The following is a 21,616-nucleotide window of genomic DNA, read 5'->3' on the forward strand; positions in this document are numbered from 1 at the left end:
TCCGTCTCTGGTGTGTATTTGATTTCTCTCACCCTTTGCAAAGTATTTGTTGTTGTTGGCAGGATTACAATTTACCAAATTATCAATCTAATCCCTCTGTGTGTGCTCTGAACTTTCTTTGAGGTAATATGGGAGTAATATAAAAATTACCCAACAACTTGATTATTATTATTATTCTGAGCTACTACAGCAATCAATTTCCCTCTGGGATTAATAAAGTATTTTTGAATTGAATTGAATTGAATTAATGAGACCTAAGAGATGCACTTTTTCAGTCAGAAGCTTTAGGAAATCACCTTCTTGATTCTCAAAAATCAGTTTTTTTAATGCCAAACTACAACTGTTGGTGTTTTCATCAGTTAAATCAGAGGAATGCAAACAAATAATGTTTTAGTGACAGATTTTTTTGCAAACAAAGATCCTAAAGATCATTAGTGTAGGTGCAGATCATCGACATATAAATATTGGACAATGGGTTTCCATAGACTCCAATAACACGTTTTTGAGGCCAAATGGGAGGTGGCCACCACCGCCATTTTGACCGTGAGGTGGAGCTGAGGGTGGGGCTGTAAGGCTGGGATCAACTGACAACACCCGGTCGAACTAGCTACAAGCTAACCTGGGAGCTAAGCTAACGGAGGTAGCAATCTAGCTACAACCGGAGTTACCTGTGCACAACACCAGAGCTTCTGAGTCAGAGATACGCCGGGCCGACCGCTGGGTAAAACCGGGTGGAACACAGAGGTCTCCCGAGAGCTCCACAAGCTGTCAGCCGCACAGCAGACAAGCGCCGCTCCGATCTGAGATGCGTAGAGCTGCTGCTGGGGAGAACCGGGTGGAAAACATCGGTCTCCCGAGAGCTCCACAAGCCGATAGTGGGAACCCAGCTCCACCAACATGTTATATTTCAACCCATTTTCTAAAGTGCAGCATTATGTTAAATGCACTGGGTTTTACCCTATTACATTTAAATTTCATGGTTAAACAGTACATGTTAAAATCTAAGCTCAGCTCGGCAGTGACCTAAAATACATAAATATAATTTTACTTACCGAAAAAAATGAAGTGGAGACTCCTTGGACGCCCTATTAGTGCAATTAATGCCACAGCAAGTCATTTTGTCCAACAATTGCACAAAAAATATCCAAAAAAGAATACACAAACACAGAGACTCAAAATCCCGGAACAGTTTCCAAGCCAGACCGAGGCTCTACTGAGGCCTTTCCCTGGAGCTAGCTCTGTGGTCACGTGGGTCTGATGCTCATTAATTATACAGAATTTTAGGCTTTTAATACACTTAAACAGAAGAGTGAGAAAAAAATTCACCCCCCTCAGAGTTGTCATGAGTATAAACTAGATCATTTAAACAAAAATCATGTAATGGTACCAGGCTGTAAACATATTTATTTCTGCTCTGAAATTGGTATTTTTAACATGGGAGTCAATGAGGATTTGCTCGCTTCTGACACCAGCCCCCAGCGGAGGAGGGTGGAACTGCAATTTTTGTTACTTCCGGGTTGGCCTCAATTTTTGAGCCTCATTGTGGGGGCTTGGTGCAGATTGACACAATTTTGGTTTATTCCCCTGGGTTTATAAATATGTAAGTATACAAATAAACAACAACAGGCACAGACGTGAAAATGAGTAAAAAAGCAACCAGAGTCTAAAGAACATTGAAAGACCTTTGGAAATGTGAAATTATATTAACAGAGAACACTAATATGTAGAAAAAAACTGAATGTGTTGTTTTATCTGATTCTCGGAGAGCTGCAGCAGCTGCTCGTTTGCTGTCTGGCTGAAGGCTCTTTGTGTTTTGGAGTTTAGAAACCAAACCAAACATTATTTTGACCCAGCTAATGCTAAGGTGATCCCACTCAGACCACAAAAACGTGGACCTGAGCGGTTGTGTTTTCAATTTATTGCTTTGATTCTGCTCAGCAGTCTGAAAACGCCTCTTGGCACACAATCGTAAAGCAATTTTTGAATGTTTGTGACCTCTGACCTCAGAGACTGGGCTGAATGAACAGCACCTGCAGACGGGGAGGATTCTCTACAACATTCTAAATGAAATCTGTGGATTTTGTGCTCTGTGTTCTGACTCTTTGCCATCAGAGAGGCTCTATAGTTCTTTAGTTTTATAGATCGTCTCTTCTCTTAATGCACCTTTTGGCTTGTTGGATGCAAGTTTGTGGATTTTCTTTTTGGCTTTCAACCAAACATATCAGCCTCTTTTTTTAACCTTATCCTATTGAGCGGGATCATATTTCAGTTGGTCTTTCTGGACTGTGTTGTGCAAATGCATTAAAACAAAGCTGGATGCTTTTCCCTAAAGTATCTAATCTGTGCATGCTGCTCCGTCCTATACAACTTTGAAGGACGAGTCATTGTTAGTAGTTGTAGCTTTAATTAAAAGTATGTAGATGGAAGTAGTAAAACTGTTGAGGAAAAGCTTTTTGGTTTTATTACTAATTACATTTTTCATACCAGAGAGAGACTTCTACTCCCTCTCGAGTGTGGTGAGTTGTAATCTTATTGGTGTGGTTGAATCACTTGTGAACATGTCATGCTGCAGGTGGAGTTATCACCAAAATGCTCACGTACAGCTAATCTAAAGTTGGGACTTTATTTAGCAGCAAAAGACAAGAGTGTGTTTAATGAAACATTTAGACTGTAACCATAAGATATACGTCGTCAACCTTCTGGTTAACAGCTCAATTTACAAAAGTCCGCCAAAGCTAATGGGCTTTAATGAGCTTAAAAAAGAAGTAGGCTATAGCTTGCTCAGTTTTACATACATTAAAGTAAACATTTAAATATAAAGAGTCATTCTCTAGTACTTTTATGGGTAACTACTTTTATTATTTCCAGTGATATTTTGAACCCTGGAAGCGTGCTGCAGATTGAGTAAAAGCTGACTACGCAGTGTAGTGATTAATCTAGAGTTAATATCTATAAAGCTCCGGACGTCAAGTGACTCTCAGAGAGTAGACGCCATGTTGGCAGGCAACAAAGGTAAACAAAATGAACGGGATCGGCTTGGATTTTACTTACTGTTTGAATGTATAAACTGAACGCCAAGAGAAATCACTAGTTTGATTTTTTTTTACGTGAATAAAATAAATATGTCAGGCAGGAGTGTCTCAGGATCTGTCTGAGATCTGTCTCGGTGAGACAGATAATAGCAATCCAAAGTGCTTTTTATGTGTGATTTGACAATTGATCAACCATTGCTTAAAAATGAAATACAGCTTAGCTGGTTAATTGCTGTGATCGTAAAACACGTAAACGGCAGCACGCAGAAATCACGAGGCAACGTTTTACGTGATGTTTACTTGTTGCTATGAGTAGTAAGACAGAAAAAGCCACGCCAAAATAAGTTTAGGAACCAACTAAGAATCATAATAAAAGCATTTAAAATAAATACCATACACAGTTGAGGAAACATTGGTTTAAGTACCTGATATGAAGTGATCGCTGCATAAGCGAAATCCTTTACTCTCGGGATCCCACAGTTTCATTTTAGCCCGGTCACTAGCGCGTTTTATTACAATGATCCAACGTTTGCGGCGCTTCAGATCTCGGGGAATTCTGTAGAAGGTTCATTCCTTATGTCGTCCGCGTCTGTTTTGCATCCTGGAGCACAACAGGAATCTACCATATTTCCCATTTGATTGAGTTTTCTGGCAATAACAAATAGTCAAGCTGCGGGCTTCTGCCTGCCAATATGGCGCCGTTTCGATTTGAACTGTTGCATGCCGGGAGAAGTGACGTCAACTCCTGAAGCTCTGTACATCGAATGTGGTGTAGATTCAGCTTGTTTAGTCATTTCAGTTAGTTAATTGGGGCACCACCATGTTTTTGTTAATGTTTACTTGGAACACGTGAATTTGATATTCAGATTTGTTCAATTTAATCTCAATTTTACACCACAAATTAATCTAAAGGTTGAATTCTTGCCGGAATGCGCTGACTATTCTCGATTGCTAGAAATGATCAGGCGTTAGTTACGCTTTGTGAGTTTATTACAAGCATCAGTTCATACGGATGAATTATGAACCAAACATAATTTATAGCTTCATGCATTGAATTAAGAAAATAGATAAACCCAAAGCTTTAGGGCAGTGATATGGAATAAATGATCTGTAATAAACAGTGAAGATTTGGTGATATTATAGTAGAATTGAGGATAGTTTCTAAAGGGGAACAAAGTGGATTGTCATGTGAGTTTAGGTGAAGTTGGGGTGTGTCGTGTGTGTGTGTGCATGCAAATGAGAATTGGTGGCACTAGAGAAATGAGAAGTCCTAATGGTTACCGTGGATTTGGCTCAAAATAAAACACTCATAAAATGTTATAATCTGAATTCACTAATCGGGCTTAGCATAAAAGTCAGCCAAACGAAATGAAGCACAGACCTTCAGGGACTAGAGGAATCTTGGCCCCCGATTTGGTCGACGGTCCCTGTGTAACTCAGGTGAACATCGTTCCCTGGGAATGGCGTGACATTAAAGCTTGGTTTTTGCTTGATGCATTTACTTTCCGCTTGGTGATGCGGCTCGCGGATTGAACGCGCTTCACAACTTGCAGCGTTTATGGTTCATGCGGCTTGTCTCTGCGGTGAGCCAATATTCTCCCAACCTGTAGGGGGCAGCATGGAGCTCTACGGCATGCATCCAACACTAAACCATAGTAGAAGTAAAAATTCCTGTTGTTTACAACATGGCATTCCAGTATTTTTTAACAGCGTCCTCGTCTTTTCCGACAGTGCGAGCTATTTCTCTCCAAGAATTATTAACAACATGTTGATCACGGTGATCTTTGGGAGCTGAATCATACAAATGTCTGTATTTACGAACCTCTGCCATACTAGTTCTTGCCGACCGTCCGCGTGGTTAGAAAATTTCCTAGGTGCGTGGTGCGGAAAGTTTGGGCTGTGCAGAGGCGCGGTGGAGGGTCATGGTTGTTAAACCAATGCAGTTTTGCCGCGCGGATCTCGCGGACGCGTCAAGCATAAAACAAGCTTAAGGTTCCTTCACTTCAGCTGCACAGAAACGTGGAATTCAGAGCGCGGGTCCAAATGATCAAAAACTTTGCCAGATCGAAAACTGCTCCAAATTAGTTTTAACTCTTATTGTGAAAACTTTACCGGACCAAACCGCCTTCAGGTTTGACGTAGAAGGTCGTATGCTTCTAAGTTCTACTGTAACTTTTGAAAGCTAATGACTTGAAAACTTTGAGAGCGACGGCGTTGCTAGGCAAGATGGAAAAGCCCAGCAGAGATTAGCTTAAGGCGTCCCTTTTGTTCTCTGCTCTTCCGCCACGAGGTTTGAACTCTGGCCTCCTATAACATTTTGTGGCCACGCCCACATGTATTTCACTTATTAACCACTGGATGGCACTGTGGCTCTTTAAAATAAACTCATCCTTTTCAAGCAATGTCCGAGGCATCAACATTTACCAAGATTACCTGTATAAGGCATCAAAAATTATTACTTTAAGCAAGGAAAGAACTAAATGTCCATGTTAATGTCTTAAACTTGACTGCATTACAGTTAGCATGAATTTTAACTGGAGAAACATAAATGGCAGAGGTTTAACATGAAAGAGAAATACAAACAACATTTATGTCTGTAACTGATGAGTTTCACATTTACTTTGAACACATTGATTCATTTAAATGGTAAACAATCTAAAACACCTTCTTTGACTGTTGATAAACAAAAATACAAGGTTTTATAAGGACTAAAGTCTGGAAAATTCCTGAAGAAAACCCCAGAGAAGTTGTACTACCACCCATATCTTGTGTAAGAGTCAGCCTTGACGGATGGATATAAAAAAGACCAGTTTCTGATATTGTCCTGCTTCTCTGATGGGTAAAGAAGGGAACACCAAGTCAATTGGTGCAATTTATGACCCTGGGAGAGAATTGTAGGAGTTAGCCAGATGTGCTGGAAAAGGAATCTTGGAATTTGTATGACTGCAGGCCAGTTTCAATTTCCCCTTTTTGCTGCAGTGTAAGGGAAAGAAAAAGTTTGTGTGAAATAGTTGTTGTCCTTCTTTTTGTGAATCCAACTAAAGTCAATTTGAGAATGTCAAATGTGACTATACAAGTACAGGCCATTTTGATTCCCACCTCTAGAGAACATGGTAGAAGCTGGAAAGGAGAATGAAATCTAGGTTGCTCAATAAAAAATGAGATCCAAAACTTGATTTCAAATGTAGATCACAGAATCTTTTAACATATGACCCAGTTTTTGATGAACATGTCAGTGTTTCGAGTAGCTAAATAAATGATCACATGCTGCTCAAACATTTGAATTTCTTCCCATGTACAGATTGCAGACTATATTTGTGGCAGGAGAGCGATGTGATGTGGAGACTCTGGAATGGGCAAAGAAAAGCTTTGGGGTTCCAATTCTGGATCACTGGTGGCAGACCGGTAGGAAAACATAGACTCTTTACTGATTGAAACTCTAAAGGAGTTTTTTGGGAATCAACAGTCACTCTAAGTAGTTTGTCATTTTATAGACTAAATATTTTTATGTGCAGTGAAAACCGCCCAACAATCTTGAAACTCTCCTAGTGGGATGTAAAACGGTTGTGTTCCAATTCAGTGTGATTCCAAATCAGGATTTGCTTCATTTCTCACAATTGTGTGTCTCTTAACAAGTCACCAAAAAGATGATATGGCCCTTCAGTTCAGGGATTTGTCTTCGTCTTCCTCCGCTTATCCGGGTCCGGGTCGCGGGGGCAGCATCCCAATTAGGGAGCTCCAGGCCGTCCTCTCCCCGGCCTTGTCCACCAGCTCCTCCGGCAGGACCCCAAGGCGTTCCCGGACCAGATTGGAGATGTAACCTCTCCAACGTGTCCTGGGTCGACCCGGGGGCCTTCTGCCGGCAGGACATGCCCGAAACACCTCCCCGGGGAGGCGTCCAGGAGGCATCCTGACCAGATGCCCAAACCACCTCAACTGGCTCCTTTCGATCCGGAGGAGCAGCGGTTCTACTCCGAGTCCCTCCCGAATGTCCGAGCTCCTCACCCTATCTCTAAGGCTGAGCCCGGCCACCCTACGGAGGAAACTCATTTCGGCCGCTTGTATCCGCGATCTCGTTCTTTCGGTCATTACCCAAAGCTCATGACCATAGGTGAGGATTGGGACGTAGATCGACCGGTAAATCGAGAGCCTGGCTTTCTGGCTCAGCTCCCTCTTCCCCACGACAGATCGGCTCAGCGTCCGCATCACTGCAGACGCCGAACCAATCCGCCTGTCGATCTCCCGATCCCTCCTACCCTCACTCGTGAACAAGACCCCGAGATACTTAAACTCCTCCACTTGAGGTAGGACCTCTCCCCCGACCCGGAGGTGGCAAGCCACCCTTTTCCGGTCGAGAACCATGGTCTCAGATTTGGAGGTGCTGATCCTCATCCCAGCCGCTTCACATTCGGCCGCGAACCTACCCAGCAAGAGCTGAAGGTCAGAGCTGGATGAAGCTAGGAGGACCACATCATCCGCAAAAAGCAGAGACGAGATTCTCCTGCCACCAAACTCGACACACTCCACACCACGGCTGCGTCTAGAAATTCTGTCCATAAAAGTGATGAACAGAACCGGTGACAAAGGGCAGCCCTGGCGGAGTCCAACCCTCACTGGGAACAGGTCCGACTTACTACCGGCTATGCGGACTAAACTCACGCTCCTCTGGTAAAGGGACTGAATGGCCCTTAACAGAAAGCCACCCACCCCATACTCCTGGAGCGTCCCCCACAGGGTGCTCCTGGGGACACGGTCATAAGCCTTCTCCAAATCCACAAAGCACATGTGGATTGGTTGGGCAAACTCCCATGCCCCCTCCATCACCCTTGCAAGGGTATAGAGCTGGTCCACAGTTCCACGGCCAGGACGAAAACCACATTGCTCCTCCTCTATCTGAGATTCAACTATCGATCGGACCCTCCTCTCCAGTACCTTGGCGTAGACCTTTCCAGGGAGGCTGAGGAGTGTGATCCCCCTATAGTTGGAACACACCCTCAGGTCACCCTTCTTAAAGATGGGGACCACCACCCCGGTCTGCCACTCCCTAGGAACTGCCCCCGATGACCACGCAATGTTGTAGAGACGTGTCAACCATGACAGCCCTACAACATCCATAGCCTTGAGATACCCAGGACGAACCTCATCCGCCCCCGGGGCTCCGTCGCTGTGTAGTTGTTTGACTACCTCAGCAACTTCTGCCCCCAAGATCGGACAGTCCATCCCCAGGCCTCCCAGCTCTGGTTCCTCCTCGGAATGCGCATTGGTGGGATTGAGGAGCTCCTCAAAGTATTCCTTCCACCGTCCGACTATAGCCTCAGTTGACGTCAGCAGCTCCCCATCCCCACTGTAAACAGTGTGAGCGAGTTGCTGCCTTCCTCTCCTGAGGCGCCGGACAGTTTGCCAGAACCTCTTTGGAGCCGATCGATAGTCTTTCTCCATGGCCTCACCAAACTCCTCCCACGCCCGAGATTTTGCCTCGGCAACTGCCACTGCTGCACCCCGCTTGGCTATCCGGTACCTGTCTGCTGCCTCCGGAGACCCACAGACCAGCCACGCCCTGTAGGCCTCCTTCTTCAGCCTGACGGCTCCCCGAACCTCTGGTGTCCACCAGCGGGTACGGGGGTTGCCACCACGACTGGCACCGGCCACCTTACGACCACAGCTAGCAACAGCCGCCTCGACAATCGCAGAGTGGAACAAGGCCCACTCGGACTCAATGTCCCCCACTGCTCTCGGGACGTGGTCAAAGCTCTGCCGGAGGTGGGAGTTGAAGACCGTCTTGACAGGTTCTTCTGCCAGGCGTTCCCAGCAGACCCTCACTATGCGTTTGGGTCTGCAAGGTCTACGCGGCATGTTCCCTTGCCATCTGATCCAACTCACCACCAGGTGGTGATCAGTTGACAGCTCCGCCCCTCTCTTCACTCGGGTGTCCAAAACATACGGCCGCAGGTCAGATGATACGACTACAAAATCTATCATCGACCTGTGACCTAGGCTGCCCTGGTACCAAGTGTACCGGTGGGCATCCTTATGTTCGAACATGGTGTTCGTTATGGCCAAACTGCGGCTTGCACAGAAGTCCAATAACAAAACACCGCTCGAGTTCAGATTAGGTGGGCCGTTCCTCCCAATCACACCCCTCCAGGTCAAGCTGTCATTGCCCACGTGAGCATTGAAGTCCCCCAGCAGGACAATGGAGTCCCCTGATGGAGCACTATCTAGCACTCGTCCCAGGGACTCCAAAAAGGGTGGGTACTCTGAACTGATATTTGGCCCATAAGCACAAACAACAGTCAGGACCCGTTCCCCGACCCGAAGGCGCAAGGAAGCTACCCTCTTGTCCCCCGGGGTAAACCCCAACACACAGGCAGAGAGTCTCGGGGCTAACAAAAAGCCAACCCCAGCCCTCCGCCTCTCACCCGGAGCAACTCCAGCAAAGTAGAGTGTCCAACCCCTCTCCAGGTCTCGGGTTCCAGAGCCAATGCAATGTGTCGAGGTGAGTCCGACTATATCTAGCCGGTACCGCTCAACCTCTGCCACAAGCTCCGGCTCCTTCCCCGCCAGCGAGGTGACGTTCCATGTCCCAAAAACTAGTTTTCTTGTCTGGGGATTGGACCGCCAAGGCTCCCGCCTTGGTCTGCCACCCGATTCGCATTGCACCGGACCCTTCATGTTCCTCCTGCGGGTGGTGGGTCCACAGTTGGACGAGCCCATGTATCCGGTTCGGGCTGGGCCCGGCCGGGCCCCATGGGCGAAAGCCCGGCCACCAGGCGCTCGCTCACGGGCCCCAACCCCAGGCCTGCCTCCAGGGTGGGACCCCGGTAACCCTCCGGGCCGGGTACTCCGACTCTTCGTTTTAACCGCCATGAAAGATCCTTCGAACCGTTCTTTGTCTCACCCTTCACCTAAGACCAATTTGTCATGGGAGACCCTACCAGGGGCACTAAGTGCCCCAGACAACATAGCTCCTAGGATCATTAGGGCACTCAAACTCCTCCACCACGATAAGGTGAGGGTTCAAGGAGGAGTTCAGGGATTTGTGTTTAGAATATTTATAAAAAGTTTTAATTCTCTAGTTTGCATTTTCTAAGTAAAAGTCTATGGTTGATCAAACAAATCTGAATAGTTTCTACCACCTTTCTTGCATTCTATCAGACCACAGACGCGTCCTAACCAAATTAACTGAAATTTCTCAGAGCAAGCAATAAAATGGATGAAATTGTACCTTACCAACAGAACTCAGTATTTTGTGGTAAATGGTGTAAAATCAGCTTATCGTGATTGTTCAGTAGGAGTACCACAAGGTTTCATTCTAGGACCAGCCCTCATTTCACTGTACATAAATGATCTTCCACCAGTATGCAAAACACCCACATACCTATGTATGCAGACGATGCTGTAATAAGCACTCCAGGAAAAAACCTGACATTTTAACAAGTCAGAAGAAACAACGCCTCTTTCATTCCTGCTCTCTGATGGGCTGAGAGTGTTCAGTCCTCTTCGTGCTAAACAGAAATACCCACCCACACATATGATACATCAAATTGACCAGCTTGGTCTCAGGACGCTTGTATTAACTTTGATTTGCTTTCTGCGTTAACATGGTGATGTGCTTAGCAATAAAATTTCATACATTTTTAGAGACAACTGTATCAACATAGGCTACTTTAACATAGAAATATTATTCAAATTTCACAGAAGGCCGGCTAATTGGTGTGTTCAGCCAATTAGAAGCTGCAAGTCCATGCATGATTGAAAAAAAATGCAGGACTGCGGCTCTCTAGGACCACAGTTGCCTACCCCTTGTCCATAGCATTTTTACCAAACAAAATGATAAAACTGTAAATTCACATGTATTTCTTGAAGGAGAGGAGCTTAAATTGGTACATGAGATCAAAGACCTCGGAGTTGTTCTTGATTCCACTCTTACATTAAAAGCCACGTAACAAAGATCTCTAAAATGATTTAAAAAAAGCTTAAATACTTTCAGATTCATTCGATCAATAATGACACATAAAGCTGCAAGGATTTTCATGCATGCTGTGCTGTTCTCCCATATAAATGGTAAATGGTAAATGGCCTGTATTTGATATAGCGCCTTCTAGAGTCTTGGAACCCCCCAAGGCGCTTTTACAACACAATCAGTCATTCTCCCATTCACACACACATTCACACACTGGTGGGGATGAGCTACGATGTAGCCACAGCTGCCGTGGGGCATACTGACAGAGGCGAGGCTGCCGAGCACTGGCCCCACCGGTCCCTCCGACCACCACCAGCAGGCAAGGTGGGTTTAGTGTCTTGCCCAAGGACACAACGACAGCGACAGACTGAGCGGGGCTCAAACCTGCTACCTTCCAATTACGGTGCGAGCACTTAACTCCTGTGCCACCGTCGCCCATATAGAATTCTGCTTTACTAACTGCTCTCTTACGAATGAAACAACTTTTAAAACAATAGAGTCACCATATAAAAGAGCATTAAAATACTTTCCCAAAACCAATTTTATAGCACTATGGTCGCATCTTGGAAACATAGAATCCTCAGAAATTTGAAAATTTCAAATGCTTTGAATTTGCCTGTATGATATGCAAAATACACCATGGTTCTGCACCACCATCTTTAGGGGAATCCATGGAATTTAAATCTACTTTGGGCAGAGCTACTAGGTCCATGTTTAGAGTGGACAGTTCCCAATAGACGAACAACCTTTGGACAGTCCGTTCTTTCAGTAAGGGGCACCCATATTTGGAACATTATTCCATTTTCAATAAGAGAATATCCCACGTTTAACACGTTCAGAACTCAGTTAAAACAGTGTTGAAAATCGAACCAACATTGTACTCACTGAAAGTTATTTGTATGATTCAAGTTATAAAGGCTCCCCATTTGTTTTAAGAACGTTTATGACCTTCCCATGCACTAATTTATTTGTCTTCATCACCGTCAGTTTCATTTTTTACCCTTTTTCTCTATTTTTAAAAAATTTATTTATTTTTCTTCTTAAAAAAATTCTACCAAGGACACACCTGTTTGTGAGGTAGCTGTGTTTCCATAGCCAATGCAAAAACAGTTAAGTTTTTGCATTGTGGGAAATGTGGATGCTCTGGGAGACACTTAACTTTTTTGGATTGGGCTGGTGAATTTGACTTTTTTAGTATTAATCTTTATATATAAAATAATTAAATGATGGTCTGATCTTTTGGAGTGTTTATGACTATGGACAGCTGATGTCCAAACTTGGTCTTCACAGGTGTTACCCAGGTCCACTTGCAGTTTCTAGCACTAGTCTGATAGACTGGGATTAATAATGACATGATGATGTTTTTACTTTTAAAGCTTTTATACCTTTTTTTAATTTTAAATTTTACATTTATTTACCTTACATTTCCTTACTCTGTCTGTACTTCAAGCAATAAGACTGAAACTGCATTTCCAGTCACTTGCATGTCCAAACAATTAAAGATTATTTGCTTTGATCTAATTTCAGCTTTGTGAGCATGTCTCAGGTGTTGATTGGAAGATTGACTTCATTTCTCAGATTTATATCATTATAGGTAACAAAAGGTTGATTGCATTTCTAAAGATTTAGGAGATTCAGTTTCCCGTGGCTCAAAGATCTGTTCAGAGCTTTCGTCGCTGTCAGAATCATCGCACCAATCAGTCACCATGTTATAATCACTGGATTCAGACACATCTCCACCCAGGAAGGTTCATATTTAGTTGAAATCATGTCGCTCATATCAGACAGAGAAATCACTGGATCAGCACAAAAGGTTGATTGCATTTCTAAAGCTTTAGGAGATTCGATTTCTCGTGGCTCAAAGATCTGTTCAGAGCTTTCATCGCTGTAAGAATCATCCCACTAATCAATCACCATGTTATAATCCATTTCCACTGGATTCAAACACATCTCCACCCAGTAAGGTTCAGATTTAGTTGAAATCTTGTTCATCATCTTTGTATTTTAATGTAAGATGTTTCTACGTTCTCCAAGATCCCTCCACTCCACTCCACCCAACGTCACCCAAATATTATGATTTTGGGGTTTTCACCCCAACGTCTTCCAAATATCAAGATTTTGTGTTTTTTAACCCAATGTCACCCAAATGTCATGATTTTGAGGTTTTCACCCCAACGTCACTGAAATATCATAATTTTGGGTTTTTCACCCCAAAGTCACCCAAAAAAAAATCATCATTTTGGGGTAGGGCTAGGTGATATGGCCTAAAATCCTCATCACGATGTATTGAGGATTCCACGTCTATAACGATAAATGGACAATAACTACAGGTATGCACAGAAACCAACGTTGTCCACTAGATGGGGCTGTCACACAAGTTACCTTGAGTCTTTTTTTTTTTTTTTTACGTGACTCAAGGTGGCACATCTTCTTAAAGGGACAGGAACGTTGCCAACCTACACGTGTCTTTTCATTTTTTTTATTATCAGATTTATTGACATGGGAAAAATTATCTCGATAAGAGTCAGAAATTTCGATAACAATAAATTTTCGATTTATTGCCCAGCCCTATTTTGGGGTTTTCACCCGAACGTCACCCAAATATCTTCATTGTGTGTGTTTTTTTAACCCAGCACCAGCCACATATCCTGCTTTAGGGTTGTTCACCCCAAAGCCACCCAAATATAATTCTTTGGCCTCTAAAGCACATGGTCACTATTTTTTGCCAGCAGGCAGGTCCTTTTTAAAATTTCTTCAGGACCTGTTGCTCTGCCAGCAGGGCCCTTATTGTTATGGACCTCGGGAGTTTTCGGACAACAGTCGCCTTGATTATTCTTTTTCCATGGACGTTAATGCGGCTTGAACGGCAGCATTCACCCCCACAAGTTATATATCAAAACAAGCGGCTTGACCAAAGGAGATGTGCTATTACTTGTCTAAGCATTTCTATTTACGGTGGCAAAAATATTAGCAAAAAAACATCAATTTATCTTTTCATTTTGTGTGTGTGCCACTCAAAATTTGCGTAATTAAGGGACCTGCTGCTGCGCTAAGCAGGGCCCTTGTTGTTATACACCTAGGGGGAGTTTTACATTAATCACCGTTATTATTCTTCCACAGACATTAATGCGGCTCAAACGGCTGTGTGCACCCCCACACATTATACATCAAAATGAGCGGCTTGGCCATGGGATATGTGGTATTACTTTTCTAAACGATCCGATTTACCATGGCGAAAATATTAGCAAAAAAATTTCTCACATAACGGCAGATTGAACTACCCTTTGAAACTTTGAGTGTGTGGCATTTTTACTTTTGTATAAAAACTATCTTGTACCAGGTGATCTGCAAGAGCCAGGCCCTGTCAAAGCTTCATCAGGAATGGTCTAGTTCACATTTGTATACAATCCTTTTAGAACACTCCTGTAGAACACTCCAAATTCAGGGGCTACATCCTTTGAAGACCCGGCCTACCCGGTCGTTGTAGGGTGGTGTCGTTACCATATTTATTCCCACCCTTTCCTCTGCATGTGTCCTATCGCCTTGCAACCTTGATGGTCCAAACAAAAGTTGAAACTAAACTGAGCATATGAGCTCCATCAGACTAGCCTGGCAAGCCAGACTAAATGAATATATTATTTAGTCTGGCAACGCTCCATTGACGGCTTTCGGTTGTGGGGCGGGTTCTACCGTTGTCTTTCAAATGATCTCCGCATGCTACTGGACAATGAATGTGACATACTCACCGCAACAGCTATCGGTAAATGAGGCGGTCCGCAGTTGAAGGAGAAAACACATAATTTTTTCTAAAAAAAAAAAAGCACTTAAATACAGCTATCTGCTCCTGATTGTGATGAAGCCCAAGTTCTAGTAGTCCAAAATTGATGTAAAAGCCATTTCAAACGACCTGTCGCCATCTTGTTTCACTCTGTTGCATCATCCCACCCACCAGGCATATAGAGTGCCCTGATTGGCCCACAAAGTGGATAAAGCTCTATGATTTGTTCACTAAGCAGATAGAGCACTATGATTGGCCCACCATTATGGACCAATCACAGCTCTTTATGTGTTTGAAACCCATCTAGAGAGCTGTGATTGGCTAGCCAGAATGCTGTTAGGGGCTGCAGAGGTTCCAGTGGAGCGTTCCTAGACTAAACTTTGCAAAGCAAGAATTTGGTCTAGTTCACTAGGCTACCATCTGGCCATAGGAGGAGGATATTTTTTTTACAGTTGGAGAACCTGTAACTAAACTGATCTGTCCTTTCAGCCAACATTGTGGATAAATGAAAGTCTTCTTTTAATGTCATTCAAGCTGTACCAGTTTACACAAAGGAATTTTTTCCACCCACTTTGTTCACTCGCTATAGGGGCAATGATGACAGAGGAGTTACGTTCCAACCTCATAACTGGAGAGTTGCAGGTTCCTGCTCTGCTCAGTGTGTTGTTGTGTCCTTGGGAAGGACACTTAACCCTCCTTGGCTGACCGGTGGTGCCTGTGTTCAACAGCCTCACCCATTGTCAGTGTCCCCCAGTGCAGCTGTGGCTACAATGTAGCTTATTATCAGTGTGTGTGAATGGAAGAATGACTGTTGTTTTGCAAAGTGCTTTGGGGGGTTGTTGAACCCTAAGACGACACTATACAAATACAGTGCATGTACATTTAACTCCCTCAGTCTTGTGTTGTTTGTGGAGATACAAGATCAATGTTGCAGAGAAAACAAAAGCTGTGGTAGAGTCGAGTTGTGGTTGGCCAATCAAAAGTGAGGTCCAAAAATCTGGAAATTATGAGTAGGATTTTAAATGCTGCCGACTTCTGTTCCCCTTTGCTCTGACTAACTTCTGGTTCTTGAAACAAGAGTGCCAGAGCATTTGTCTCACAGTGATTGACTCACAAGGCATTCGTTTGTTCTAAAGACCACTGCAAACGTGTTGAATAAATGTGGTCTTTAAAATGTCAGAATGGATGAGCTTAATCTTCTTGAAGAAAACTTGGTAGTTAAGCAAATGTTTTCTGTGGGTCAAAAGGTAAGATTAAAATATAAACTAGGCTTTTCTACATCCTTGAAATTCAATACTTGCAGTGTAAAAGCTAATTGTCATCCTTGGGATGGAGACGTGAATTCAGGCAGTGTGCTAGTGTGCTAATACCCTCCCCTCTCTCCTCCTAGCTTTGTGTTTGATTGCTCTCCTTCTCATGTGCCTCAGAGCTCGGATAAATGTGTTAGGTGACCGCAGTTTGACACCTCTTTGTTTTGCAATATCCTGCCTGTGTAGATTGAGGATCGATGCTGGACCAAACAACGTATCCGTGTTAAATAAAGAATCAGTGCTGCTGCTGGATTGTTGGAAAGCCATCAACCTTGGACGCTTTTACATGAAATGTACCTCAGATCTGAGTGCAGATTAGCCCTCTTGACCGATTGGCCTATCCCAGATAAATGAGGTTGAAGCTTTGAAAGTCCACTTTCAGGACTACTGGTTGAAGCTCAGACGTGTGTGTCCCTAAAGCCTGATTCATGCTTCTCCGTCAGCTCCGCAAGGGACAGACATGCACGGATTGACGGAAGCGTTTTGCTCTCATACTTCTCCGTCTCCTGGGGAGTGTTACAAAGCAATTCCCCGGCAGAACAACAGAGGGCGTAGCGCTTTTCTGTGGTATCCTGTCATGTATCCGGTCCAAGATAATGTGTTTTTATTGTGTTTTTTGTAAATCAGAGACTTTTTAACACGGACAAATTTGTCTCTCATCCTCCTCCACCTCTTCATGCGCTCGCCACCTCCACCTCTTCATGCGCTCGCCACCTCTAAACCCACGTTTCCTGTCATTTCCGTCCACAAATAAAACGCTTGCTGCGTGTCTTTTCACTCATCCAGTCACGGGGGAATTAAACGTTCATATTTTAGAGTTTTTTCGCGAGATATTCTTCAAGCTTCTCCGTGTCTGCCGCTAGTTATTCTCGGCTTTCTTTATGTTTTTGAGGGAGCAATGGCGGTGGTGTAGATCACAGCGGTGCCCTGACCAATCACAAGCTTGCGTTCTCCGTCACGTTCGACGGATGTTTACAAAAGTGGGGTCAACTCCGTACGTACTTGCGTGCCTGCCGGAGCCCTACGCAAGGACGGATAATGGCATTGCGTGTCTCCGCACAGGCGCAGATGGAGAAACATGAATCAGCCTTTAGTGATAGTTTAATCTTTTCAGGTGTTTTACTGTGGAATGATTCTCACCTAACCTGTTGTAAGTAGTACTTTAGAACTAGGGGGTGGGAATTGATAAGTTTTGATCAATATCAGTGGCATTGGGAGATGACCTGAGAACACTCACTTAATTGGTGGTTTAAGAACATTTCGCAACGTGAAACAGAGGGAACCAGATTGGAGGAATCACACGGATTCAGGAGAAACTTCAACGAGCTAAACAGAATCTGAGGCTTATCAGTGTCATCAGACACAAGCTTAGACACAATTTGAGTCTTATGGCGCTTACACATTAGAGTCAGTTCAGTCCTTTATGTTCCGAGGTGACAATTTTTTTCAGACCTCCTCCCCAGCTGTCAGACAGGGACCAACATGACACTATGGACTTATTGGCTGGCTGAAATTATGCCTGCCGCCTCTGATTGGCGAGTAGAATCAGTTTCCACATGCACAATTCCCTTAGTTGCGTCCTGGAGGGTGTGTGGGAGTTTGCCCAACCATCAACATGTGTTTTGTGGATTTGGAGAAGGCGTTCCACCGCGTCACACCATGTTCCTCGGGAGGCCATGTGGAGAGAATTCTGGGAGTATGGGGTTCCAGGCCCTCTGATACGTGCTGTTAGGTCCCTATATGACCGGTGTCAGAGCTTGGCCCACATTGCCGGCAGTAAGCCGGGCTCATTCTTGGTGAGAGTTGGGCTTCGCCAAGGCTGCCCTTTGTCACTGATTCTGTTCCTAACTTTTATGGCCAGAATTCCTAGGCACAGCCAAGGTTTTGAGGGGACCCTTTTGGCTTCATCAGAACCTGATCTCCGGCTCTTGCTGGAGCAATTTGCAGTTGAGTGTAAAGCAGCTGGGATGAGAATCAACTCTTAAGTCTGAGATCATTGTCTTGAGTCAGAAAAGGGTAGACTGCCTTCTCCGGGTCAGGGATGAGGTCCTGCCCCAAGTCAAGGAGTTTAAGTATCTCTAAGTCTCGTTCACAGGTGAGGGAAAGATGGAGCACGGGTTTGAAAGGCAGATTGATGCTGTGTCTGCAGTGATGTGGGTGTTGTACCGGTCTGTCATGGTGAGTAGAGCTGAGCTGGGAGACAAAGCTCTTGATTTACAGGTCAATCTACATCACCTATGGTCACGAGCTTTGGGTAGTGACCGAAAAAATGAGATTGGGGACACAAAAGGCTGAAAGGAGTTTTACTCCACAGGCTGTCTGGGCTCTCTCTTATGGGCCATTCCCATCTGTACCGGGTCGGACCGGGCCGGGTAGCCCCAGTTGGCCCCAGCCTGGCCCGGTTGATTCCACACATCCTTGCCTTAAGTCCATGTGGGCTGATTCTACCCACCAATCAGATGTGTGCTCTAATGGAAGGTGTGAATTTGCTGTCAGCAGTGGGTGTGTTGGCCCTGGTCGGCCTGAAGCAGACCCCCTCGAGAAGAGGGCTGAGAATCAGCCTTGGCTGTCCCGGAAAAATACCAGGCCACCCAGATATGTAAACAACCTACACTACCCGGCCCGGGCCGACCCGGTACAGATGAGGATGGGCCATAAGAGCAGTGTTTCCCAACCGTGGTCCTCAGGGCACACTGTCCTGCATGTTTTCCATGTTGCCCTTTTAAACACCAGCGTTTCCCTGCTGGGCAGGGAACGTCTTGGGATTCCCCGGGGGACCTGGCCCAAGTGGCTGGGAGAGGGAACTCTGGGCCTCTCTGCTTAGGCTTCTGCAACCCAACGCTGGATAAGTGGATGGAAATGGATGGATGGGTGGAATGAAGCTGTGGAGCAGAGTCAACATGTTTGTTGTGTGGAGCTATTTTATTTTATTTTTTCTGTTTTACAAAACAACTTCTAATGTTTGCAATCAGAGCACTTTGAGTGACTAAACTTCTGTCAGTGCTTCAGTGAGATTAAAGTTTAAACACTTGACTGAGTGCAAATAGTTGACACATGGACACTTTGCTTTTATCGGAAGAGGATCATCCTAATCTTCCAGTGATTTGGCTCAAGGAGACGATAGTCTGACTCAGTTTAAATGAATAAATCTGCCTCTTAATAACTCACACAGCAGTATGGGAGTTTGGTGTTTTATTACTTGAAGTCTGATTTATGGCACATTTGCTTTTCTGGTTAATGTTTTAACTTTTTATTAAACATTATTGCATTGTGACCCCTCCTTTAGGTTTTGTCCACCCTCCATCATTTGTGACTGGAATAAAAATGTTATCCAACCTGTAAATATTTAATCAATCAATCATTCTGATGTTTTCTTCCTGTAAAGTGAGATTTTCAGATAACACGTAATTCCTATGAAATATCCTCCCCTTTCCTGCTTTTACTTACACAAAATTTTCGACAATCTTATCTTTAACTAGATTTGCGAAACTCTGCCCTCTTCTGACATGAGTTATTTTCACTTTTTATTGTTCCTCCTGTTTTTTCCTATCATTGTCTTCCTTTGAGTGCCTTCAATATTTGCTCTGCTTTCTTCTTCCTGTCAGTGCTCCTGTGCTTTTGCCTTTTTGTTTTTCTTCTATTTTCCATTTTGGTCTATGTTTTCCTCCTTTAAACATTTTCCATTGTCTTTCCTTTTCTGCTTCCTTTTGATGTTCACAAAGAAAAACAACGTCACTTTCGGAAGTGAAGATAAACGCTTTTTTAAAGCAAGATGCTTCTTTCTCTTGTTGGAGCCACTAGGATAACTCCATGCTTAATGTTTTGACTACTGCTTCGAGTTTGTTACAAACCCTCCTGCCTCTCATCATTTTCTGCTTTCTCTTCTTCTACTTATTTGTGGTCTTATGGCACTTGATAAACAACAATTTGGTGCATTACTGCCACCAACTAGATTGGAGTGGAATGACTACCAATCACTTCCTGTTTGTACATCAGCGTCTTAAAGGAATAGTCCATTGTGGCATTAATAGAGGGGTGCTAGCAGTCAGGGCTAGGGGGGTCCCAATATAAGGGGGCCTCAGGCGGCCGCCGACCTATGCCTAATGGTAAAACCGCCACTGGTAGTTGTGTGTTTGTAGTCGAGATCCATAACAGCTTTTTTCTGTTGGCACCATAATGCCAGAAATGCTGTGCACCATTAAAACAAATGTATTTCTTGTTTGAGCTTTTATTTTTTTAACCAAAATTAAACAAAAAAGACCAATAAATCAGGATTTTACATTTGTGAGAAATCCCTTAAAGGGATATTCCTTCCCAAAGTAAAATTTTGTTTGTTAAGTAAGAACAAAGCTTTTGTAACCAGCCCAGTTATTGTCCTGACCTGGCAGTACTGTTTAAGCTTTACCTTAGCATAAAACAATCTAAGTGAATGGTACCAACTAGCATTGGGCGTGGAAGTCATGAAGCTTACTCAACAGGGATCCTGATTCTTCTAGGTGACCTAAATAATCATACTGACTGCAAGTGGAAAGAATTAGTAACACAACAGAATCACAGCTGACATTTCAGACTTGGGACTAGTTAACACTAGAACTCTCAAGGTGGTAATTTTGACTGTTTTCATATTTTGATTGGTAAGAACTTTAGTTAGATGGATCTTATGTTGTCCTGGCTTCTTGGCTTTTCCTGTTTTTATGTGTCCTTTATTTTAGCTTTATAATTTCCATAAAATAAGGTATCATAAAAGAAATATAGCTGTTTGTGTCTTTGACACTTGCAAGTCACCTCATATCAATGTTTTCTTTGCTCAAATCTATATAAATAAGTGTCTAATCGTGCTGTTAATTAAAATTTAAATATTCTGCCTAAAACTGTCAGTGTTTCACCATCTTCAGGTAAAAACTGTGCACTGCATTTGCATTCAAATCTGCCATCGCTAAGAGGTACACTATGACATCAGCTGGTATATTATGATGTTAAAATGTCGTTGTCAGCGTGTGTGCGTGTGTATTTGTTAGAGGCTTTGCCCTCTCTGTCTGCCAGGCAACAGCATTTTTTGCGTTTTTGAAGCATGAAGTGGGAGTGAAAGTGGGAGTGGAGTAAAACTCTGGTAGGGGGTGACTTGCTCTTTAATGGGACAGCACAGCTATAAGCCTCTGCTGAAAGTTGCAAGGCAGCCCCAAAGACACCTGCTTTCATAAACAAAAACACACACTGGGGATATGGCAACAGACAAAATTTGACTTTGGGATGGAATATCCCTTAAAAAATTCTTGAATTTAAATTTTGTGTTTTTAAGGTTTTGAAATTTCCTGAAACTTTTATGCATATTTGATGTCAGCGGTGATCTTTTAAAATGGGGTGGCCCAAGTGAGGCACAACTTTGTGCATGGGTGGCACCAATGGTTATGCTTTTTTTGTTTTACCCTCAACAGGGTTTCCCTTACATAGGCGTAGCCGTGGCGGGCCGCCACGGCTGAAATCCCACCACCACGCCTACAAGATCCCAAGTTTTATTTATTTATTTATTTGG

At 43.9% G+C, this 21,616-nt stretch overlaps 1 protein-coding gene across 1 annotated transcript in view; it reads left to right on the forward strand.

Moving 5' to 3' along the window:
- The window catches only part of acss3 (acyl-CoA synthetase short chain family member 3), a 66,412-nt gene that overhangs the window by 19,806 nt on the left and 24,990 nt on the right, over positions 1-21,616 (forward strand). The window contains exon 9 of the mRNA XM_015961068.3: positions 6,334-6,437. Within this exon, the coding sequence (XP_015816554.1) occupies positions 6,334-6,437 (104 nt within the window). The remainder of the gene's footprint in view (positions 1-6,333; positions 6,438-21,616) is intronic.

Source organism: Nothobranchius furzeri, chromosome 1, assembly GCF_043380555.1.
Source record: "Nothobranchius furzeri strain GRZ-AD chromosome 1, NfurGRZ-RIMD1, whole genome shotgun sequence".
Classification (NCBI taxonomy): Eukaryota; Metazoa; Chordata; class Actinopteri; order Cyprinodontiformes; family Nothobranchiidae; genus Nothobranchius; species Nothobranchius furzeri.